At 41.0% G+C, this 25,401-nt stretch overlaps 2 protein-coding genes across 2 annotated transcripts; both read right to left on the bottom strand.

Moving 5' to 3' along the window:
* Positions 1 to 564: 564 nt before the first annotated feature.
* LOC308405560 (putative ferric-chelate reductase 1) lies at positions 565 to 3,005 on the bottom strand. The gene is made up of 5 exons (XM_080896228.1): positions 2,919 to 3,005; positions 2,256 to 2,314; positions 2,001 to 2,138; positions 1,026 to 1,057; positions 565 to 940 (listed from the first exon to the last, which is right to left on the bottom strand). Exons 1-5 carry the CDS (start codon positions 2,978 to 2,980, stop codon positions 851 to 853), a joined length of 381 nt encoding a protein of 126 aa, XP_080752354.1. The 5' UTR covers positions 2,981 to 3,005; the 3' UTR covers positions 565 to 850.
* A 14,039-nt stretch (positions 3,006 to 17,044) lies between these two features.
* On the bottom strand, positions 17,045 to 21,953 carry LOC308405672 (putative ferric-chelate reductase 1). The gene is made up of 5 exons (XM_080896374.1): positions 21,867 to 21,953; positions 21,204 to 21,262; positions 20,949 to 21,086; positions 19,366 to 19,397; positions 17,045 to 19,280 (listed from the first exon to the last, which is right to left on the bottom strand). Exons 1-5 carry the CDS (start codon positions 21,926 to 21,928, stop codon positions 19,191 to 19,193), a joined length of 381 nt encoding a protein of 126 aa, XP_080752500.1. The 5' UTR covers positions 21,929 to 21,953; the 3' UTR covers positions 17,045 to 19,190.
* Positions 21,954 to 25,401: the final 3,448 nt, after the last annotated feature.

The raw sequence follows: 25,401 nt of genomic DNA, 5'->3' as shown, positions 1-25,401 counted from the left end.
CTCAGCATGAACAGTTTATGGAAGACTCCACAAAGCTGGGGGGCACAGGCCTTGAGGGGACTCACTCCATCTGGTCCAGCAGACTTGCCTGAGTGGAGTTTCTTCATTTGCATCTGAACCTGGTAAGCATTTAACACTACTACACTGACATACATAATTTTCAATTTAATGAAGTTAAAAATTTGTTGTCTTATTGTCAGTTGTTATTGACAGCAAGATTATTAGAAATATATGAAAAAATGTACATTAAATGGGAAGTTCAGGAGCTGAATCAATGACAGTTTTTTTTTTTTCAAATGAAAGTGACAAAGGTGCAGATTCATACATAGATGCTGTCATATTAACAGATGTTAATGTGTGAAAAGGGCTTTAACCCTCCCATTATGATGTGGGTCGAGTTGACCTGATTTAAAAATGTAAAAGGAAAAATTGTTAAAAGTACTTTTTAATACAAAATTGCTGTTTGGCTTAAAAAATGTAACCAGCTTGTAAAATGAAACTGGTTTACCTGGCAGCCAGAGTGGAGGCTAAAGGCGACTGAAACTACTTCTTTCTTTGCAACTGTGAGACATATTATACACACACACACACACACACACACGACAGTAATGCTTGGCCCAGTGAAATTGAATGCTGATTGAAAGTACACCTTAATTATCAACTAAAAGCAAAAGAGAAAAAAAACATAAGTAATATTTTTTAAAGACATTACTGAGAAACTTTCCAGGATTCGCCAACTGATGCATCAGTGGGTCTGAATTTCCAGTGCAGTCTCTCATCAAGTATGTTAAAATTGATGATAAAATTCAACAAAACTACAGGGAAACACTCTGGAAGATTCTGCTGCTGCTCATTTTTCTCCAATTCCAACCAGAAGTGCCACCAAAAAGCAAAGGTTTCCCAGAAGGTACACAGCGATCAGGCAACTGTCACCTTTGACCTGACAAAAAAAGTAAAATTATATTAGAAATACTCCATCTTGTGGCAATCAGTGATTGCTTGCTTTTATATTTCTTTCAGCTTACCAATGCTGATTCCATTTGATCAGCAGTATCATCTGAAACCCAGAGCAAAGAACAGTGAAATATTGCAGGGCACATTAACTGAAGTGAACTAAAGCAGTCAGCTATGTTTTTAATCATTTTATTTATACAGGTTGAGTTATGATATTAGTTTTAAGCTTTAACAGAAGAAGAACAATTTGAAATCAATTTAAATAAAATTGAGTCGAGTTGAGTAGTTGTGGTGATTGAAAAAAAACAAAAAAACAACAACTTTCAGAACGATAACAATGTGCTGGAAGCTCTATGTAAACATTTAGCATGTCAAGTTGCCATTGGTCATGGAAAGTGTGTGCGGCACGGGGGGGTAAAACATTTTTTAAAAATCACCAAACATTAACCAGTTTTTGTAGACACAAAGAGGTTGTGATCATATTTTTTTTTAATAATTTGTGTGACTGAGCCACACATTGAGCCACAGCATTGTCAAACTACACGTGTCCAAAATTGGATAGTCTCAGTTGAGACATTTCAATGCAAGTTCTCTCTGATAACATTAGGTTGGTGGTGCATGAGCTGAGCCTTCGTGTATAGTATTCCCAGAGTATTTTCATGCATTTAATAAATCGAAAGATAAAGATTCCTTTGTCGCTGTACTTCAGCACAGTTAAAGTGTAACAGCTTTTGTTCCAGCAGACTACCATTGAGACATTCTTACGCGTTTTCACTCATCAATTCATAAATACCAATATTTGATGCTGCTGTGTTATACACAGAAAATCTTGTGATACAGTGCTGTTTATTTTACCCATCCAACCACATTCTGAGGTGTACAGGGGTTATACGCTTCGCTCAGTCAGCTAAATGCTGCTGAACTGATCAGGTGGCTCTTCACCGTGCAAATGGACTGTTGGGTCTAGATTGGTTTTTGTCATTAAAGTGTATATGGGTAGTGATGATTTTTTCCTTCATCACTGAAATGCAAAAAAAAAGGCTTACCTCTGTGTTTAACTACCCAATCATGGACCTCCAAAATGATGATGAAGAGAACTTCCCAGGCAAAGAAGCCACCCATCACTTTCAATAGCCACCCATCATCACTGTCAATCCTGTCCAGGCCTGTAAATATGGCTGCCACTGTGTGACACAAAGAAGCAGGCATTTTAAGACGAGCAGCATGGGTGACAGTGTGTCTGCTATTGAAAATGTTAGCATATATGCAAGATGGTAGAATGAAGTAAAACACAAGCTTACCAGCTATAGATTTTATTACCACCGCATTTAAAAAATGTGTCCAGTTGAACAGATACCTCCTATCAAAGAAAAGAGAAGAACTATAAAATCATCAGCTTCTGAAGTTCTTGTCTAAGATTTCTCCTGCATCCAATTTATGAAAACAAGTATCATTACTGAACATACAATTTTACTAAATCTATATTTCACTTAAAAAATATTTCATTTACTGAGTCTGGCCTCCAAAGCTACAACCAGGCTATATTTATTAAAAGTACCATTATTACTAAGAGGAAGGAATAACTTTCACGAGTCATGTGCAAATTAGTTTCCTACTTGGTGTTTCAGTGTGAAAGTGTGCTCTGATAAAGCACATGCAGGCTACACTTTGCAAAAGTTTGAAATTTTAAAAACTTTTATGGCTGAAGTATGAATACAACTCTTAGGGTTATCAAATAACTTTATAACCTCACTTTGCCGCGTGAGCAGTGCATTTAGTCATTAAGCATGTACTGCCCCATTCCTTTGGTTTATCGTGTTTTCAAAATTTGTTAAATAATTGTAGAGAAAAAAAAAGTGAGGCCATTTTTAATTTTTTTTTTAATAATATTTGAACAGAGTATTCTTAAATGTGTATAGGCATGATATAGTATATTAATTAAACACACACAGATGGATACATACAGGTGATGTTGTGGTCCGCAGCGCAGCAAGGCCCCGATAGGCTGGATGAGTGAGAGGATCATAACCAGGCACCCCAACACTGGATGTGCTCCCTGGATACCAAACACATTAACAGTGCTAATCATGGGGCATAAATATCAGTCTGAGAGCTGAAACACACAACTAAAGAGTGCTTAATGAATATCAAGAGAAAAGAAAAAAAAAAACACTTTGAAGGGGTATATTAATCTTGCCTGTGGATGCAACTTGCAGACTGGAGGAGATAAGACATGGACATAACTAAGCACAAGCAGAACATGATGGCTGGGGGGGAAACACACGTGACAGAAGGAATGGGTCACAAGGGAAAAACATGGAAACGAGACGGGAGAAAAGGACATTACTGAAATACATGAAGGGCCAGGGCTGGGACAGCCAACCAGTCACAGACAAAGAGCCACATCATACACCTGGGCACACATGAACATCACCCATCCCTTCCTCTGTCCTGCGTTCAGTTTAGGGTATCGAACTCAGGACCCTAGCCTCATCAGGCCGGGGTCTTTGTGTGGAGTCTGGATGTTCTCTCGAGCTTCCTCCCACAGTCTAGGGACATGCAGTTAGTGGGGGTCTTCTCGCCCCGTTCACATTCACACAGAGATGAATTGAAGATCACCTTGTGGTTAGTGCCTTCTATTCGATGTACAGACTGAATAATAACACCTTCTAATTAGTTCTGTCTCCTATTGGTGCTCTTCTACGAGTGATCAGTGCTTGATGGCTTACTAAGCTTAACTTTTTTCCACAACATTGATAACAAACACACACAGAACAACAACAACATATGTTATCTAAAAAAAACTTGATTGGACCAAAGTTTTGATGTTCATCCTACATGTTTATTGAGATTGTCTAATGTCTGCGACGGTATCTTCTCCCACGTCTGCGGACACCCGAGGCCTTGTGGGGTCTCTTGTGTCTGCGAACGGGGCGAGAAGACCTCGCATGTCTGCGTCTATACCTGCGTCGTGGCATTGTCCAAAACGGCGGTACCTGCTCCACGTCACGGGTTCTATTTATGGACTCACCTGGCAACTTTAGTGATGTCACTGCTGATGTTGTCACTGTTGGTGTGACCTCATGACTCATTCATGCCATCTGAACTGTGGTGTAATTATGAGGTCACAGGGGGACGTGAATTTATTCACAAAGTTGATAGAGAGTTTGGGTCATAACTCAAAGACGCAATGATGCAGTCAAATCATTTGGAATTAAATATCTCTGTCAGTGCGCCCCAGGGTGGCTGTGGCTACAATGTAGCTGCCATCACCAGTGTGTGAATGGGTGGATGATTGGATGTGTAAAGTGCTTTGGGGTCCTTAGGGACTAGTAAAGCGCTATGCAAATACAGGCCATTTACCATCTGTAAATTACAAGATTTAGAGTGTTCTGACATCACAGTCATCTTTCTGACATTGACATCCAGTCTCTCTGTTGTGATGTCAAAAATCAATGCCAGATTCATCTCTCTGTTGTGTGATGTCAAATATTAATGCCAGATTCGTCTCTCTGTTGTGATGTCAAATATTAATGCCAGATTCGTCTCTCTGTTGTGATGTCAGATATCAATGCCAGATTCGTCTCTCTGTTGTGATGTCAGATATCAATGCCAGATTCGTCTCTCTGTTGTGATGTCAGATATCAATGCCAGATTCGTCTCTCTGTTGTGATGTCAAATATTAATGCCAGATTCGTCTCTCTGTTGTGATGTCAGATATCAATGCCAGATTCGTCTCTCTGTTGTGATGTCAAATATTAATGCCAGATTCATCTCTCTGTTGTGATGTCAGATATCAATGCCAGATTCGTCTCTCTGTTGTGATGTCAAATATTAATGCCAAATTCGTCTCTCTGTTGTGATGTCAGATATTAATGCCAGATTCGTCTCTCTGTTGTGATGTCAAATATTAATGCCAGATTCGTCTCTCTGTTGTGATGTCAGATATCAATGCCAGATTCGTCTCTCTGTTGAACAGTATCCGGGTTTACACCAGCCCACCAGATTTCTTATTTGTGTTGCCCTGTAGTAATCCTGTAGGCAAGGGATGCCTAATCCTCCTTTATCTTTGGGAAGCTGAAGTGTTTTGAACTTAACTCTTGGCTTTTTACCCGCCCATATAAATCTTGAGAGGGTCCTATCCCACTCTACAAAGTATCTATCAGGGTTTTCTATAGAAACAGACTGGAATAAGTTTAATATCTTTGGGAGCATATTCATTTTTATCTTGTCCACTCTAGAAGAAATGCTTAGATAGACCATCTGCTAATATTTAGCATGATATCTTTTTTAAGTAGGGGGTAGTTGATTTCTTCCAAGCTAGTTATATCCATTGATAAGTTTATGCCCAGATATTTGATAGTTCTTTTGTCCCAGCTTAGTTTGTATTTGTTGAGCAGATTCTGGGGAGGGCTATAAAAGCTACTAAGAACTTGTGTTTTTTGTATATTCAATTTATATCCCGAGTATAGCCCATACTCCTTTAACACTGACATGAGCTCCATAAGTGATTCGGTAGGTTTTGATAAGTAAACCAAAATGTCATCTGCAACCAGAATCAGAATCAGAAACTTTATTGTCATTGTCACGAGAACAACGAAATGAAGAATGGTCCCCGATCATTGCATCATCCCTAGCAATATCAAAATATAAATAAAACAATAAAATTCAATAAATAAAATAGATAGAATACTTAAAATACTAATAAGATATAACAGTAAAACATTCACATACATTCCCACACACATGCTTCAGACCGTGCATAGATTAACACAAGAGTGGCGTGATGGACATTTTTTTGTAGTATTCAGATGTGTTATTGCAGTTGGATAACAGCTGTGTTTGAGTCTATTAGTCCTTGCTCTGATTGCCCTGTACCGTCTGCCTGAGGGCAACAGTTCGAACAGGGAGTGGCCAGGATGTGAGGTGTCTTTTATGATGTTTTGGGCCTTTTTAAAACAGTGGGCGTTGTGTAGAACTTCCAGTGTGGGGAGAGGGCAGCCAGTGATCTTTTGGGCGGTGTTAATGATCCCTTGGAGTGCTTTCCTCTGAGCCCCTGTGCAGCTAGTGTACCAGATGCATATGCAGTAAGTTAGAACACTCTCAATGGTGGCTCTGTAGAAGGACACCAGCAGTCTCTGTGTGATGTTATTCCTCCTGAGAATTCTCAGGAAGTACAGTCTCTGTTGGGCCTTTTTCAGCAGCTCGGAGGTGTTCACACTCCAGGAAAGGTTCTCCTCTATATTGACTCCCAGGAAGCGGAAGCTTGCCACCCTTTCTACACAGTCCCCATTTATGAATAGTGGTTGGATCTCTGCCTTTTTCCTTCTGAAGTCTATTATGAGTTCTTTGGTTTTTGAAGTGTTGAGGAGGAGGTTATTGGCCTTACACCATGACGTCAGCTGCTCCACCTCGTCTCTGTACATAGACTCGTCTCCCTTGGAAATGAGCCCCACCACTGTGGTGTCATCTGCAAATTTCACAAAGATGTTGCTGTGGTGGCGAGGAGTGCAGTCGTGTGTGTAGAGAGAGTAGAGCAGTGGACTGAGCACACAGCCCTGGGGTGAGCCAGTGCTGAGACTCAGGGCTGAGGATGTGTGATGGCCAACTCTGACTCTCTGTCTACGGCCCGAGAGGAAGCTATTGATCCACATGCAGGTGCTGTCTGGAAGCCCCAGGTCTTGTAGCTTGGCCACCAGTTTGTGTGGAAGGATGGTGTTAAAAGCTGAGCAGTAATCCACGAAGAGCATCCGCACATAGCTACCATGCTCTTCCAGGTGAGTTAATGCAGCATGGAGTGCTGTGGCTACAGCGTCTTCCGTGGATCGGTTTGCTCTGTAGGCAAACTGGTGTGGATCCAGGCTGCGGGGCAGGGCTGCTGTGATGTGTCTGCGGACCAGCTTCTCAAAGCATTTCATTACCACTGGGGTGAGTGCCACCGGTCTGTAGTCATTCAGGCCGGTGATGTGGGGCTTCTTAGGCAAGGGGACTATGGTGGAGGACTTCAGGCAGAGTGGGACAGTCGCCTGTGCGAGGGATTTGTTGAAAATCCTGGTGAAGATCCCAGCCAGCTGTCCTGCACAATCCCTCAATATTCGACCTGGCACACCATCAGGACCCGCCGCCTTCCTCGGGTTAACAGCCTGCAGCATGCGCCTCACCTCGTGCTCTTCCAGGGTGAGGGTGGTGCTGCTATGGGTGGCGTGTTGCTGCTGTGGCTCCAATGCCTCCGGTACCCTGGTCTCAAAGCGGGCAAAGAAGATATTCAGCTCCTCTGCCAGCTCCAGGTCACCGTCCGCAGCTCCGAGATTGATCTTATAGTTGGTTAGGTGCTGGATGCCTTGCCACACCTGCCGGCTGGTATTACTCTTCAAAAACAAGGCCAATTTCTGCTCACTTCCAGTGATATTAATCCCTTTTATGTTACCATTCTGCCTAATCCTTTCAGCCAATGGCTCTATAAAAATAGCAAATAAGAGTGGACTCAGTGGGCATCCTTGTCTTGTGGACCTTTCAAGCTTGAAAGCATCTGAAAGTTCACCGTTAATCTTTACTTTTGCAGTTGGGCTATTATACAAGGCCCTCAATATAGTGATGATGGACCCATTAAACCCATGGATTTTTTTTTAAAATATGAAAAAAATTTAACTTTTTCCTTCCGTCATACTTCAGAAATATAATAGATTAATTTTTTGAACATTTTAAAACATTTAAGTTTGCTCGTTGTATTTATAAGATCCTACATTGACGTGCTGCACAATCATTGGTCAGTCATGTTAAAATCCATTATCAGTGGAAAACAAACCTGATCCTCTACTAGAGGCGATTGTGCAATACCTTTTAGACATAACACTCAGCAAACAGTTATTATTAGTTAAAGTCAGTGAGATTTGGAGTGATACATGACACATGACGGAATAAGACACGCAGACTTAGCATGACGAGCCGACGAGGAACACGTACACTGTGAATACATACAGAAGGAAAAGGGGACAGGAGATAAGACATGGACATAACTAAGCACAAACAGAACATGATGGCTGGGGGGGAAACACACGTGACAGAAGGAATGGGTCACAAGGGAAAAACATGTAAACGAGACGGGAGAAAAGGACATTACTGAAATACATGAAGGGCCAGGGCTGGGACAGCCAACCAGTCACAGACAAAGAGCCACATCATACACCTGGGCGCACATGAACATCACCCATCCCTTCCTCTGTCCTGCGTTCAGTTTAGGGTATCGAACTCAGGACCCTAGCCTCATCAGGCCGGGGTCTTTGTGTGGAGTCTGGATGTTCTCTCGAGCTTCCTCCCACAGTCTAGGGACATGCAGTTAGTGGGGGTCTTCTCGCCCCGTTCACATTCACACAGAGATGAATTGAAGATCACCTTGTGGTTAGTGCCTTCTATTCGATGTACAGACTGAATAATAACACCTTCTAATTAGTTCTGTCTCCTATTGGTGCTCTTCTACGAGTGATCAGTGCTTGATGGCTTACTAAGCTTAACTTTTTTCCACAACATTGATAACAAACACACACAGAACAACAACAACATATGTTATCTAAAAAAAACTTGATTGGACCAAAGTTTTGATGTTCATCCTACATGTTTATTGAGATTGTCTAATGTCTGCGACGGTATCTTCTCCCACGTCTGCGGACACCCGAGGCCTTGTGGGGTCTCTTGTGTCTGCGAACGGGGCGAGAAGACCTCGCATGTCTGCGTCTATACCTGCGTCGTGGCATTGTCCAAAACGGCGGTACCTGCTCCACGTCACGGGTTCTATTTATGGACTCACCTGGCAACTTTAGTGATGTCACTGCTGATGTTGTCACTGTTGGTGTGACCTCATGACTCATTCATGCCATCTGAACTGTGGTGTAATTATGAGGTCACAGGGGGACGTGAATTTATTCACAAAGTTGATAGAGAGTTTGGGTCATAACTCAAAGACGCAATGATGCAGTCAAATCATTTGGAATTAAATATCTCTGTCAGTGCGCCCCAGGGTGGCTGTGGCTACAATGTAGCTGCCATCACCAGTGTGTGAATGGGTGGATGACTGGATGTGTAAAGTGCTTTGGGGTCCTTAGGGACTAGTAAAGCGCTATGCAAATACAGGCCATTTACCATCTGTAAATTACAAGATTTAGAGGGTTCTGACATCACAGTCATCTTTCTGACATTGACATCCAGTCTCTCTGTTGTGATGTCAAATGTCAATGCCAGATTCGTCTCTCTGTTGTGATATCAAATGTCAATGCCAGATTCGTCTCTCTGTTGTGATGTCAGATATCAATGCCAGATTCATCTCTCTGTTGTGATGTCAAATATCAATGCCAGATTCGTCTCTCTGTTGTGATGTCAGATATCAATGCCAGATTCGTCTCTCTGTTGTGATGTCAGATATCAATGCCAGATTCATCTCTCTGTTGTGATGTCAAATATCAATGCCAGATTCGTCTCTCTGTTGTGATGTCAAATATCAATGCCAGATTCGTCTCTCTGTTGTGATGTCAGATATCAATGCCAGATTCATCTCTCTGTTGTGATGTCAAATATTAATGCCAGATTCGTCTCTCTGTTGTGATGTCAGATATTAATGCCAGATTCTTCTCTCTGTTGTGATGTCAGATATCAATGCCAGATTCGTCTCTCTGTTGTGATGTCAGATATTAATGCCAGATTCGTCTCTCTGTTGTGATGTCAGATATCAATGCCAGATTCGTCTCTCTGTTGTGATGTCAGATATCAATGCCAGATTCGTCTCTCTGTTGTGATGTCAGATATTAATGCCAGATTCGTCTCTCTGTTGTGTCAGATATTAATGCCAGATTCGTCTCTCTGTTGTGATGTCAGATATCAATGCCAGATTCGTCTCTCTGTTGTGATGTCAGATATTAATGCCAGATTCGTCTCTCTGTTGTGATGTCAGATATTAATGCCAGATTCGTCTCTCTGTTGTGATGTCAAATATTAATGGCAGATTCGTCTCTCTGTTGTGATGTCAAATATTAATGCCAGATTCGTCTCTCTGTTGTGATGTCAGATATCAATGCCAGATTCGTCTCTCTGTTGTGATGTCAGATATTAATGCCAGATTCGTCTCTCTGTTGTGATGTCAGATATCAATGCCAGATTCGTCTCTCTGTTGTGATGTCAGATATTAATGCCAGATTCGTCTCTCTGTTGTGATGTCAGATATCAATGCCAGATTCGTCTCTCTGTTGTGATGTCAAATATTAATGCCAGATTCGTCTCTCTGTTGTGATGTCAGATATCAATGCCAGATTCGTCTCTCTGTTGAACAGTATCCGGGTTTACACCAGCCCACCAGATTTCTTATTTGTGTTGCCCTGTAGTAATCCTGTAGGCAAGGGATGCCTAATCCTCCTTTATCTTTGGGAAGCTGAAGTGTTTTGAACTTAACTCTTGGCTTTTTACCCGCCCATATAAATCTTGAGAGGGTCCTATCCCACTCTACAAAGTATCTATCAGGGTTTTCTATAGAAACAGACTGGAATAAGTTTAATATCTTTGGGAGCATATTCATTTTTATGATGTCCACTCTAGAAGAAATGCTTAGATAGACCATCTGCTAATATTTAGCATGATATCTTTTTTAAGTAGGGGGTAGTTGATTTCTTCCAAGCTAGTTATATCCATTGATAAGTTTATGCCCAGATATTTGATAGTTCTTTTGTCCCAGCTTAGTTTGTATTTGTTGAGCAGATTCTGGGGAGGGCTATAAAAGCTACTAAGAACTTGTGTTTTTTGTATATTCAATTTATATCCCGAGTATAGCCCATACTCCTTTAACACTGACATGAGCTCCATAAGTGATTCGGTAGGTTTTGATAAGTAAACCAAAATGTCATCTGCAAACAAGGCCAATTTCTGCTCACTTCCAGTGATATTAATCCCTTTTATGTTACCATTCTGCCTAATCCTTTCAGCCAATGGCTCTATAAAAATAGCAAATAAGAGTGGACTCAGTGGGCATCCTTGTCTTGTGGACCTTTCAAGCTTGAAAGCATCTGAAAGTTCACCGTTAATCTTTACTTTTTCAGTTGGGCTATTATACAAGGCCCTCAATATAGTGATGATGGACCCATTAAACCCATGGATTTTTTTTTAAAATATGAAAAAAATGTAACTTTTTCCTTCCGTCATACTTCAGAAATATAATACATTAATTTTTTGAACATTTTAAAACATTTAAGTTTGCTCGTTGTATTTATAAAATCCTACATTGACGTGCTCCACAATCATTGGTCAGTCATGTTAAAATCCATTATCAGTGGAAAACAAACCTGATCCTCTACTAGAGGCGATTGTGCAATACCTTTTAGACATAACACTCAGCAAACAGTTATTATTAGTTAAAGTCAGTGAGATTTGGAGTGATACATGACACATGACGGAATAAGACACGCAGACTTAGCATGACGAGCCGACGAGGAACACGTACACTGTGAATACATACAGAGGGAAAAGGGGACAGGAGATAAGACATGGACATAACTAAGCACAAACAGAACATGATGGCTGGGGGGGGAAACACACGTGACCAATAATAGTAGACCTGTGCTACATTTGTCCAGCTAGGCAACACATATTTCTGCATAAGAGATACATGAGACACCCTTTAAATAAGCAAATTTCATGTTTAAAACATGGAAATGCAGCCAAAATGGACCATACAATGGCCTCAGTGAACACATCAGCACATAAGTAGAGATAAGGAAACTCAATCACATTAGATATTAATATTACTATGAGTAAATTATATATATTATATATTCTGTTATATGGTTTAAAGAATACAATGTGATAATCACACAGGAGAACGCTGTTTCCAGTTATACAAATTTATTTTATTTCACTATTAAAGAAACCAATTATGTAAATAAAAGCTCACCACAAGAACATCTCCCAACCCAGTCTTACAAAGTTGCAGTTACAATAAAAAATGGGTAGGGAACATGAACTGTTGGTGAGCTAAAAAACAATCCTGGTGCTGATGCTTGTCATTGAACGTTTTGGACAGAGCTCTTGATTGAAATGCCTACCGTTGTGTGTAGGCATTTCGGTCCAGATGTTATGGAGTTCAGTTCAGCTAAGATGTATTTCTAAAGCACCGGATGGCAAAAATAGCCGCTTCTCGGCTGTTTATATTGTAAGGTAAAGACCATACAATATAAGAGAGAAAACCCCCCAACAATCAGATGATCCCCTGTGAGCAAACCCTTGATGACAGTGTCTGTGAAGGTTATCAGTCATCAAGGCCATAGTAGTCTAAGGAGCTTGGAAAGAAAAGCGCCTGGACTTCTTTAAGTTAAAGAAGTCCAGGCGCTTTTCTCCAAGCTCCTTAGACTTGGTGACGGTGGGAAAGAAAAACTCCCTTTTAACAGGAAGAAACTTTCGGCAGAACCAGGCTCAGTGAGGGGCGGCCATCTGCCTCGACCGGTTGGGGGGGGGGGGCACAGCTGTTATAACCCCTGACGCAGCATAGCTTCTAATTCTGAAAGATACGTAGATACCTTAAACCTGCACTCTATGCAGGACACCAAGCGATGACACGACTTGCAGTACTATAGGAGTCTATGCAGAAACAGTTTTCTCTCTTGAATCTCTGTAATTTTTTTGCTACTGAGTGTCTGGGTGCAGTCACTCATTTTGGGCCAATTAAATCAAATGAACTTCCATTGTCTAAGTTATAGCCCTATTGAACCTGCGTTAACCAGGTTTAATAGGGAGGGCCAAAGTCGTAGTTGTGCTAAATTTCCTCGAATTCTCCTCGGAGATTTTCGAGTAGCTTCCTTTGTTCTTGAAAGTTCTTTTCCATTTGTCTCATCGCTTCCCGTCCATTCCACATCTTTTTGGTAAGGTCACTAACCGTATTTTCTAAGGCCTTATTTTGTTGTTTGAGTATGTCAACTTGGACATCGTAGTTGTTTATCAGATTGTTATGTTCTTCCTGTGAAACTTTGGGAGTCTGAGCTTGGGTTTGCAACGCCATGTCTTCTGTTTTCAAGGCTTCCTGTGAATCATACAGATTTTTCTTGACCTCTTCAAGCTCTCTTTTCATTTCCTCAAATTCATGGCACAACAACTCCTTTTCTCTGTTGGTCACTTCAAAATCATGTTGGGAGTCTTTCTCAGTGGCTTTGGAGATCCGTGATTCTCCTTTCACACCCTCATCGTGTGGTTTCAGTTCTTTTTGAGAATCACCACTCCTTTTGGAAAGCTCCTGGAGGTCCTGTTCAAGAAGTTCGTTATGCCGCCTCAATATGTCAATTTCATGTGCAAAGCATTGGCGTTCCAGGGTCTGTCTGAGCTGTTCACTGTCCGTTGTTTTGTTTTCCTCATTCATGATCCTTTTTCTTTCTTCACTCTCTTGTAACTCTTTAAAGGCTGTGTTTGCCTGATGGAGCTCAGTTTTAACAGCCTGTATTTCCTGTTGCATGTCATCTTTTTCCTTTTCAAAGTCCCTTTTCAGCTCACACATGCGTTTTACCGTCACATCATTTTCCTCTCTTAAAGACTGGTTGTCCTTTTCCATGTCTCCCACTTTTATAACCAAGCCTGTCTTGCTGCTTTGCAACTCTCTGATTTCTGCTTCCATTTCCTGCATCACCTCTTTCTGTTGCTGGATCTCTTTGGTTTTGGAGCTGTTTAAATCCTTTAGAATTTGGTTCCAATATTCCAGCTCTTGAATTTTGAAGTGAATTGTTTCATTCTCTAGTTGCAGGTCTCTTTTCCTCTTGTTTTTAGAGAACCCACTTCGTTTGAAGAGAACTTCAATGTTTTTTTGGAGAATCTTGTTCTCATTTATGAGCTCTCTTTTTTGCTCCTTAAGGTCGGCGTTCTCGACTTTAAGGTCACGTATGGTAGAGTTTTGTTGTTTGAGAGTTTTATTCTCATTTTTCAGCTCTTTGATTTGCTGTTTAAGTTTTTCGTTCTCGGCTCTCATGTTGCATACAACAGGATTTGACAGACTCATATTTCAAATTGAAGTTGATGCTAAATCTCTGTACCAACTAAAAGATTTTTTAAAAATACCGTCAACTGTGTCAGAAACGCAAGTTTCCAGTAGTTTCCTGCCTAGTGAATTCTTCCACTCTCTTTGAAAGACTGACAAGAGTGAGAACCTCTCCCCTATTTATAGGTTTTCGTGTGCTGATGTCATAAAGAAGACCAGAGATCAAAGGGATTCTGGTGAAACGTCACTGTGTCTGGTCTGGGCAGTTCTGAATTGAATAATAACAAAATGACGGGGGGCGTGTCTGGTAGCCATGTGAAGACGTGTTGTACAGGGCTCCTCAATGGACTAACTTGTTTCATAATTCCATTGCTCCAAAACTAACGAACTTTTAACAACAGTACGATAACACGCCCGTGTGCTGCTCTGAGGCACTTTTTACATCTTCAAGGCTACGGTGTACGACATATGAGCAAAACTAGATCGGGGAAAGAGCAGGCCGCAAAAGCCTCGGACCTGTCACGGTTGTTAAAGAGTGGACTCAGGCGCGGAGCTCAGAAATAATGACAGTGCATTTATTTACAGTGCAGCAAGGTGACAACAGTTCAAATGTGCAACAATGGTGATAGTGCGTCCCTCCTTCCGTGTAAGCCCGTGCGTGGTAGTGAGTGCCCGTCTCTCCTCCAAGTGCTTCCTTAGTGTCCGTAAATCCTCCGTCAATCCCTGGGTGAACACACACACACACGACAGCAGAATGAGTACGAAGATCAGACAGCACTTCAATAACGTTAGCGACTCAAAAACACTACCAGGCTTAGTGCAATACTCCAGCGCTGTCTGTCGCTCAGCCACACCATTAAGTAGCCCTGCTACTAGTTGATTGGCAGCAGCTGGTGGATTGACTGCAGGTGCGGCAGCTCCGGGCGACAGCACTTCCGGGTCGGAGGTAGCCTGTTGCTAGGTTACCTCCTAGCACATCACAGCGGAGCCGGAGGGGAAGACAGGGCGATAGGAGAGACATTTTCACACTGTGGTATCGCAAGATATAAGTGGTTATATAAATATATGAGTATACATAATAGTTATTATTCATAGATACCTACATCCTAAGTTCCTGTTATTCTTCTGAAAGAAACAGAATGAATGTGTTGTTACAATGGTAATGCCAGGAGAGGCAGTATTAGTTCTGTGTTACATTAATGTGTAAGGAAGTGGAAGAAGTGTGTGTCCTGTAGGAGGCAGTAGAAAATGGATGCTCATGTTCTGTACATGCCCTGAAAGTAAGGTTCAGTAAACCAGTGCAACGATACTCCGGTGTAAGGCTCAGTTATTGTATTTTTATTTTTTGAAGATGCAACACACACGCACACAGATATACACACACTGGCAGGTCGACCGGTCAGGGCGCCGTCAGATCCTGACAGGACCATGCTGAGGACAGACCGGAGGCACCACCCCATGACATGAGTGAGATTATGAGAGCTATTGCTAGCTCTGAAAAGACGATATTGGACCGTATCGATTCAAGCACGAAAGATTTATTATTCCAGAGGTTGGGACATATTTTTTCTGCACCTGCATTTTGGTACCTGAATGCAGAGGCGGAGCCAGACATTTGAAACACCCGGGGCTTAGCCCTAAAGGGTAGTATGCATGTGGGATTTTTTTTTTTTGGGGGGGGTGGGGTTAGAAATGACTGAAAGATTAATAGGCTCTGTTTTGAGTTTTGTTCAAAAAAGAATGACTTCATATAGGGAAATATATATATCACACATGCAGGACACCTTAAACTAGTTTTTTAATTAAGCAGCAAGACAGAACGAAGTCGGGGCTGTATCAAGACACAGGGACTAAACCCCAATTCAACCAGACCCAGAACTGATCCAGAATTAAAACAGGACTACAACAGTTCAAAATCAGGACTACTGAGGACTTAACCAAGACAGAACCAGAATCAGAACTAGATGATAGTAGCACTAAAAATCATCATAGACCTGCACTACACTTATTTTTTTTAAATCTACCAAAGTACAATATTTAGATTGAGAAAAGTTTATATAATTATTTTGGCCTTGTTGTGCAAACAAGCCTGCAGAACTTAATAAATACAGAATTTGAAAAATAGCAAACCTAAAAAGAAACACTAGGTACGAGATACATGAGTACCTATGATACGGTGATACTTTTGGCAAACGACCATTTGACAAACATGTGTGTCTCACCTGCTCTTGTTCATCTGTTCTGTCCTCATTCTCCTCTCTCTCTGTTCCTCTCTCTCTCTCTTTGTGCTGACAATCATAAAATATACAGTTGAAACCAGATATTTACAAACTCTTCAGATCAAAACAAACACTTTTTTAATTGTAACATCAAATCAGACTAAATGTTTATTTTTTTAGATTGATAAATATAAAAAACATATTTGTTAACTTTAAGAGTAAAGAGAGAAACTATCTGTATTTCTTAATTGTAAATGGCACCAAAGTGTATTCAAACTGAGCCACACTTATGGAGCTCCACAGTTCTTTTCCTGGTGTTTTGGTTGACATCTCTTGATTTTCCCATGTCACAGAAACAGGCTGTGTTTTGCCTTATATGCATCCACAGCTGTGCCACCAGTTTACTCACATGGACTCTACTAACCTATCAGAAGCTTCTTCAGCTCAGAATGGAATCGTCTGGAGTTTTCTTATTAATTAACAAACTTAGTGTATATGTACTCCTAAATTTGATGAAAGTGATAATAAATAGACAGATCTCTCTCTCTTTATTCTGACATTTAACTAATTCAAAAGATATTTCAATATTTATCTAAAACAAAAGTTTACTCTAAATTGATGTTGTACAGTAAAAATGTTTTATGTTTTCTCCATAAAGTGTATGTAAATATCTGGTTACAAATGTAAATATCCTGCTGTGTACTGAAATCCCTCTTGTTTTGCATAGAAATATACTGAACAACATACAAAGCACAATATATAAAATAACAGAGCCAGCCATACTAAGGAGAGCTCTCCTTAGTATGGCTGGCTCTGTTTCTCCAACAGCGCACTAACAGGTAGCAGCTGCCCCACCCCCTCGCTCAGTCGCTTAGTGACTGAGCTCGGATCATACCAATATCAGGGGGGATTCACGCACAGTCGTAAATTCCCACAGTGTGCACTATGTGCTTCGAATATTGTGTGTACTTTTTGTTTTATACAGTTGTCAGCCAGGCATCTAACTATGAAAAAATTACACTCCAAAAGACCCCGGGCTTCTGACAAAACAACCCGGGCTTAAGCCCAGTAAGCCACCCCCACGCTCCGCCCCTGCCTGAATGGCAAGCTCGCAAAGTCATCTGCTCTTCGTTTTATAAGCTGGAATGTTAAAGGTATAAATAATCCGGTTAAACGCACAAGGGCTTTGACTCATTTAAAATCATTGAGATCCGATGTTGTATATCTGCAGGAAACACACCTCCGATCAAGTGAACAAATTCAACTAATTAAACTGTTTCTCTGCTTGTCTGCATTGCCACAAATTGTTCTATTTGGTGATGTATCATAGAACTGTACTATATAGTGTATGTAAGTTTCTGTGTTTGCTAGTAACTACCATCAACCTAAGGTCTCAGCTAATTTATCTTTGCAGAGATGTTCATTTGATTGTAACAGCAGTAGGAAAGAGCAGTAACAAGAGTAGGACAGCTAAGCTAATTATGGCTAAACATTTGGAATTTAGTGAAAGCAAAAATTGACCTTGCAAAGATGGATAGGTTTATTTAGAAAGTCAGCTATTTACATTTAGTGTTCGTCCCAAGTAGGAGATTTTGAATTGAGTCTAAATTGACCGCAAATTTACTTACATCAAAACTTACAAATTTACATCAAAACTTCTGAAGATGCAGGTCTCTGTGCAGCGGCTGAAGTCTGTGGTGTAGAGGGTGAAGAGGAAGGGGGAGAGGATGGTCCCTTATGGTGCTCCTGTGTTGCTGATTACCTTGTCAGACACACAATGTGGAAGACGCACATATTGTGGTCTTCCTGTCAGGTAATCAACAATCCAGGACACTAGAGAAGCATCCCCCTGCATCGCTGTTAGCTTATCACCAAGCACTGGAAAAGTAAAAAAAACATGAACCTCACAGTGCTCGCCGGCTGGTCCGGGTGGATGTAGACACGATTGAGCAGATAGATGATGGCGTCCTGTGAGACGGGGCTGGTAAGCAAATTGAATGGGATCCTGATGTGGTCTGACAATGGGTGAGATCTGGTCCAGGATGAGCCTTTCCAGGGTCTTCATGATGTGGGAGGTCAGTGTCACAGGCCTGTAATCCTGGGGGCCACTGGGACGTGGCGTCTTTGGTACAGGGACGAGGCTTGATGTCTTCCACAGCACTGGGACCCTCTTCAGACTCAGCATGAACAGTTTATGGAAGACTCCACAAAGCTGGGGGGCACAGGCCTTGAGGGGACTCACTCCATCTGGTCCAGCAGACTTGCCTGAGTGGAGTTTCTTCATTTGCATCTGAACCTGGTAAGCATTTAACACTACTACACTGACATACATAATTTTCAATTTAATGAAGTTAAAAATTTGTTGTCTTATTGTCAGTTGTTATTGACAGCAAGATTATTAGAAATATATGAAAAAATGTACATTAAATGGGAAGTTCAGGAGCTGAATCAATGACAGTTTTTTTTTTTCAAATGAAAGTGACAAAGGTGCAGATTCATACATAGATGCTGTCATATTAACAGATGTTAATGTGTGAAAAGGGCTTTAACCCTCCCATTATGATGTGGGTCGAGTTGACCTGATTTAAAAATGTAAAAGGAAAAATTGTTAAAAGTACTTTTTAATACAAAATTGCTGTTTGGCTTAAAAAATGTAACCAGCTTGTAAAATGAAACTGGTTTACCTGGCAGCCAGAGTGGAGGCTAAAGGCGACTGAAACTACTTCTTTCTTTGCAACTGTGAGACATATTATACACACACACACACACACACACACGACAGTAATGCTTGGCCCAGTGAAAATGAATGCTGATTGAAAGTACACCTTAATTATCAACTAAAAGCAAAAGAGAAAAAAAACATAAGTAATATTTTTTAAAGACATTACTGAGAAACTTTCCAGGATTCGCCAACTGATGCATCAGTGGGTCTGAATTTCCAGTGCAGTCTCTCATCAAGTATGTTAAAATTGATGATAAAATTCAACAAAACTACAGGGAAACACTCTGGAAGATTCTGCTGCTGCTCATTTTTCTCCAATTCCAACCAGAAGTGCCACCAAAAAGCAAAGGTTTCCCAGAAGGTACACAGCGATCAGGCAACTGTCACCTTTGACCTGACAAAAAAAGTAAAATTATATTAGAAATACTCCATCTTGTGGCAATCAGTGATTGCTTGCTTTTATATTTCTTTCAGCTTACCAATGCTGATTCCATTTGATCAGCAGTATCATCTGAAACCCAGAGCAAAGAACAGTGAAATATTGCAGGGCACATTAACTGAAGTGAACTAAAGCAGTCAGCTATGTTTTTAATCATTTTATTTATACAGGTTGAGTTATGATATTAGTTTTAAGCTTTAACAGAAGAAGAACAATTTGAAATCAATTTAAATAAAATTGAGTCGAGTTGAGTAGTTGTGGTGATTGAAAAAAAAACAAAAAAACAACAACTTTCAGAACGATAACAATGTGCTGGAAGCTCTATGTAAACATTTAGCATGTCAAGTTGCCATTGGTCATGGAAAGTGTGTGCGGCACGGGGGGGTAAAACATTTTTTAAAAATCACCAAACATTAACCAGTTTTTGTAGACACAAAGAGGTTGTGATCATATTTTTTTTAAATAATTTGTGTGACTGAGCCACACATTGAGCCACAGCATTGTCAAACTACACGTGTCCAAAATTGGATAGTCTCAGTTGAGACAATTCAATGCAAGTTCTCTCTGATAACATTAGGTTGGTGGTGCATGAGCTGAGCCTTCGTGTATAGTATTCCCAGAGTATTTTCATGCATTTAATAAATCGAAAGATAAAGATTCCTTTGTCGCTGTACTTCAGCACAGTTAAAGTGTAACAGCTTTTGTTCCAGCAGACTACCATTGAGACATTCTTACGCGTTTTCACTCATCAATTCATAAATACCAATATTGTCAGGGTCCTGGGACTGGGCGACCCAGGATCCCTGAGCAGTCATGTATTATATTATTATTATTATTATTGCTGTGTATTTTGGTGTTGCTCCCCCTTCCCTGTGCTTGTGTATATGTGTGTGTGGGTGGCTGAGCACTTGTTTATAGGCGGCGTCAGGCCTGGAGGGTGTGGCCCTGCAAGGGGACTGGCCACACCCGAAGCCACACACCTGCTGCTGATCAGGCCTCGTCGGGGGAGCTACTTAAGAGAGTCTTGGAGCTCCCACCGACGCGGGATCATTGCTTGGGACTCCACGTTAGTTACCCAGTTTAGGTTTTGGGCGTGTAGTGTATGCCTGCCATTGTTCAGTGTCCTGACTGCTGCCGCTATTGTTTCCCGCAGGAGGAGCGTGGAAGGCTTAAGGAGCAGCGAGCACCGGGAGTGCAGACACGGGAGCAGAGAGCACTTGGAGGACACGACACGGGAGTCTGGGGAGAAACACGGGGATTTATTGTTGTTTGATATCACCCTCTGTAAATAAACACTGTCTATACATAGAGCACCGCGCCTGGGTCCTCCTTCCCCACTCCTTCCACGGTGTGCCATGCCGTACCGTGACAAATATTTGATGCTGCTGTGTTATACACAGAAAATCTTGTGATACAGTGCTGTTTATTTTACCCATCCAACCACATTCTGAGGTGTACAGGGGTTATACTCTTCGCTCAGTCAGCTAAATGCTGCTGAACTGATCAGGTGGCTCTTCACCGTGCAAATGGACTGTTGGGTCTAGATTGGTTTTTGTCATTAAAGTGTATATGGGTAGTGATGATTTTTTCCTTCATCACTGAAATGCAAAAAAAAAGGCTTACCTCTGTGTTTAACTACCCAATCATGGACCTCCAAAATGATGATGAAGAGAACTTCCCAGGCAAAGAAGCCACCCATCACTTTCAATAGCCACCCATCATCACTGTCAATCCTGTCCAGGCCTGTAAATATGGCTGCCACTGTGTGACACAAAGAAGCAGGCATTTTAAGACGAGCAGCATGGGTGACAGTGTGTCTGCTATTGAAAATGTTAGCATATATGCAAGATGGTAGAATGAAGTAAAACACAAGCTTACCAGCTATAGATTTTATTACCACCGCATTTAAAAAATGTGTCCAGTTGAACAGATACCTCCTATCAAAGAAAAGAGAAGAACTATAAAATCATCAGCTTCTGAAGTTCTTGTCTAAGATTTCTCCTGCATCCAATTTATGAAAACAAGTATCATTACTGAACATACAATTTTACTAAATCTATATTTCACTTAAAAAATATTTCATTTACTGAGTCTGGCCTCCAAAGCTACAACCAGGCTATATTTATTAAAAGTACCATTATTACTAAGAGGAAGGAATAACTTTCACGAGTCATGTGCAAATTAGTTTCCTACTTGGTGTTTCAGTGTGAAAGTGTGCTCTGATAAAGCACATGCAGGCTACACTTTGCAAAAGTTTGAAATTTTAAAAACTTTTATGGCTGAAGTATGAATACAACTCTTAGGGTTATCAAATAACTTTATAACCTCACTTTGCCGCGTGAGCAGTGCATTTAGTCATTAAGCATGTACTGCCCCATTCCTTTGGTTTATCGTGTTTTCAAAATTTGTTAAATAATTGTAGAGAAAAAAAAAGTGAGGCCATTTTTAATTTTTTTTTTAATAATATTTGAACAGAGTATTCTTAAATGTGTATAGGCATGATATAGTATATTAATTAAACACACACAGATGGATACATACAGGTGATGTTGTGGTCCGCAGCGCAGCAAGGCCCCGATAGGCTGGATGAGTGAGAGGATCATAACCAGGCACCCCAACACTGGATGTGCTCCCTGGATACCAAACACATTAACAGTGCTAATCATGGGGCATAAATATCAGTCTGAGAGCTGAAACACACAACTAAAGAGTGCTTAATGAATATCAAGAGAAAAGAAAAAAAAAAACACTTTGAAGGGGTATATTAATCTTGCCTGTGGATGCAACTTGCAGACTGGAGGAGATAAGACATGGACATAACTAAGCACAAGCAGAACATGATGGCTGGGGGGGAAACACACGTGACAGAAGGAATGGGTCACAAGGGAAAAACATGGAAACGAGACGGGAGAAAAGGACATTACTGAAATACATGAAGGGCCAGGGCTGGGACAGCCAACCAGTCACAGACAAAGAGCCACATCATACACCTGGGCACACATGAACATCACCCATCCCTTCCTCTGTCCTGCGTTCAGTTTAGGGTATCGAACTCAGGACCCTAGCCTCATCAGGCCGGGGTCTTTGTGTGGAGTCTGGATGTTCTCTCGAGCTTCCTCCCACAGTCTAGGGACATGCAGTTAGTGGGGGTCTTCTCGCCCCGTTCACATTCACACAGAGATGAATTGAAGATCACCTTGTGGTTAGTGCCTTCTATTCGATGTACAGACTGAATAATAACACCTTCTAATTAGTTCTGTCTCCTATTGGTGCTCTTCTACGAGTGATCAGTGCTTGATGGCTTACTAAGCTTAACTTTTTTCCACAACATTGATAACAAACACACACAAAACAACAACAACATATGTTATCTAAAAAAAACTTGATTGGACCAAAGTTTTGATGTTCATCCTACATGTTTATTGAGATTGTCTAATGTCTGCGACGGTATCTTCTCCCACGTCTGCGGACACCCGAGGCCTTGTGGGGTCTCTTGTGTCTGCGAACGGGGCGAGAAGACCTCGCATGTCTGCGTCTATACCTGCGTCGTGGCATTGTCCAAAACGGCGGTACCTGCTCCACGTCACGGGTTCTATTTATGGACTCACCTGGCAACTTTAGTGATGTCACTGCTGATGTTGTCACTGTTGGTGTGACCTCATGACTCATTCATGCCATCTGAACTGTGGTGTAATTATGAGGTCACAGGGGGACGTGAATTTATTCACAAAGTTGATAGAGAGTTTGGGTCATAACTCAAAGACGCAATGATGCAGTCAAATCATTTGGAATTAAATATCTCTGTCAGTGCGCCCCAGGGTGGCTGTGGCTACAATGTAGCTGCCATCACCAGTGTGTGAATGGGTGGATGACTGGATGTGTAAAGTGCTTTGGGGTCCTTAGGGACTAGTAAAGCGCTATGCAAATACAGGCCATTTACCATCTGTAAATGCCAGATTCATCTCTCTGTTGTGATGTCAAATATCAATGCCAGATTCATCTCTCTGTTGTGATGTCAAATATTAATGCCACATTCGTCTCTCTGTTGTGATGTCAGATATCAATGCCAGATTCGTCTCTCTGTTGTGATGTCAAATATCAATGCCAGATTCGTCTCTCTGTTGTGATGTCAGATATCAATGCCAGATTCGTCTCTCTGTTGTGATGTCAAATATCAATGCCAGATTCGTCTCTCTGTTGTGATGTCAAATATCAATGCCAGATTCGTCTCTCTGTTGTGATGTCAAATATTAATGCCACATTCGTCTCTCTGTTGTGATGTCAGATATCAATGCCAGATTCGTCTCTCTGTTGTGATGTCAAATATTAATGCCAGATTCGTCTCTCTGTTGTGATGTCAAATATCAATGCCAGATTCGTCTCTCTGTTGTGATGTCAAATATCAATGCCAGATTCGTCTCTCTGTTGTGATGTCAGATATCAATGCCAGATTCGTCTCTCTGTTGTGATGTCAGATATCAATGCCAGATTCGTCTCTCTGTTGTGATGTCAAATATCAATGCCAGATTCGTCTCTCTGTTGTGATGTCAAATATCAATGCCAGATTCGTCTCTCTGTTGTGATGTCAAATATTAATGCCACATTCGTCTCTCTGTTGTGATGTCAGATATCAATGCCAGATTCGTCTCTCTGTTGTGATGTCAAATATTAATGCCAGATTCGTCTCTCTGTTGTGATGTCAAATATCAATGCCAGATTCGTCTCTCTGTTGTGATGTCAAATATCAATGCCAGATTCGTCTCTCTGTTGTGATGTCAAATATTAATGCCAGATTCGTCTCTCTGTTGTGATGTCAGATATTAATGCCAGATTCGTCTCTCTGTTGTGATGTCAAATATTAATGCCAGATTCGTCTCTCTGTTGTGATGTCAGATATCAATGCCAGATTCGTCTCTCTGTTGTGATGTCAAATATTAATGCCAGATTCGTCTCTCTGTTGTGATGTCAGATATCAATGCCAGATTCATCTCTCTGTTGTGATGTCAGATATTAATGCCAGATTCGTCTCTCTGTTGTGATGTCAAATATTAATGCCAGATTCGTCTCTCTGTTGTGATGTCAAATATCAATGCCAGATTCGTCTCTCTGTTGTGATGTCAAATATCAATGCCAGATTCATCTCTCTGTTGTGATGTCAGATATTAATGCCAGATTCGTCTCTCTGTTGTGATGTCAAATATCAATGCCAGATTCATCTCTCTGTTGTGATGTCAGATATTAATGCCAGATTCGTCTCTCTGTTGTGATGTCAAATATCAATGCCAGATTCATCTCTCTGTTGTGATGTCAAATATCAATGCCAAATTCGTCTCTCTGTTGTGATGTCAAATATCAATGCCAGATTCGTCTCTCTGTTGTGATGTGAGATATCAATGCCAGATTCGTCTCTCTGTTGTGATGTCAGATATTAATGCCAGATTCGTCTCTCTGTTGTGATGTCAAATATTAATGCCAGATTCGTCTCTCTGTTGTGATGTCAAATATCAATGCCAAATTCGTCTCTCTGTTGTGATGTCAAATATCAATGCCAGATTCGTCTCTCTGTTGTGATGTGAGATATCAATGCCAGATTCGTCTCTCTGTTGTGATGTCAGATATTAATGCCAGATTCGTCTCTCTGTTGTGATGTCAAATATTAATGCCAGATTCGTCTCTCTGTTGTGATGTCAAATATTAATGCCAGATTCGTCTCTCTGTTGTGATGTCAAATATCAATGCCAAATTCGTCTCTCTGTTGTGATGTGAGATATCAATGCCAAATTCGTCTCTCTGTTGTGATGTCAAATATCAATGCCAGATTCGTCTCTCTGTTGTGATGTCAAATATCAATGCCAGATTCGTCTCTCTGTTGTGATGTGAGATATCAATGCCAAATTCGTCTCTCTGTTGTGATGTCATATATTAATGCCAGATTCGTCTCTCTGTTGTGATGTCAAATATCAATGCCAGATTCGTCTCTCTGTTGTGATGTGAGATATCAATGCCAGATTCGTCTCTCTGTTGTGATGTCAAATATCAATGCCAGATTCGTCTCTCTGTAGTGATGTCAAATATT

The sequence above is a fragment of the Rhamphochromis sp. 'chilingali' genome (genome assembly GCF_963969265.1).
Source record: "Rhamphochromis sp. 'chilingali' genome assembly, chromosome: 11".
NCBI lineage: Eukaryota > Metazoa > Chordata > Actinopteri > Cichliformes > Cichlidae > Rhamphochromis > Rhamphochromis sp. 'chilingali'.
Note: the sequence above shows the minus strand (reverse complement) of the source record. Positions and strands in the feature narration are given on the sequence as shown.

Bases quoted from the DNA above. Each gene is read 5' to 3' on its own strand.
- LOC308405560 (XM_080896228.1), bottom strand. From the start codon at position 2,980: ATGATCCTCTCACTCATCCAGCCTATCGGGGCCTTGCTGCGCTGCGGA. The intron at 2,315-2,918 runs GTATGTATCCAT...TTTCTTTGATAG, and splicing joins TGCGGACCACAACATCACCT to GAGGTATCTGTTCAACTGGA. The intron at 1,058-2,000 runs GTAAGCCTTTTT...TCTGGGTTTCAG, and splicing joins TTGGGTAGTTAAACACAGAG to ATGATACTGCTGATCAAATG.
- LOC308405672 (XM_080896374.1), bottom strand. From the start codon at position 21,928: ATGATCCTCTCACTCATCCAGCCTATCGGGGCCTTGCTGCGCTGCGGA. The intron at 21,263-21,866 runs GTATGTATCCAT...TTTCTTTGATAG, and splicing joins TGCGGACCACAACATCACCT to GAGGTATCTGTTCAACTGGA. The intron at 19,281-19,365 runs GTAAGCTGAAAG...TTTTTTTGTCAG, and splicing joins ATCAAATGGAATCAGCATTG to GTCAAAGGTGACAGTTGCCT.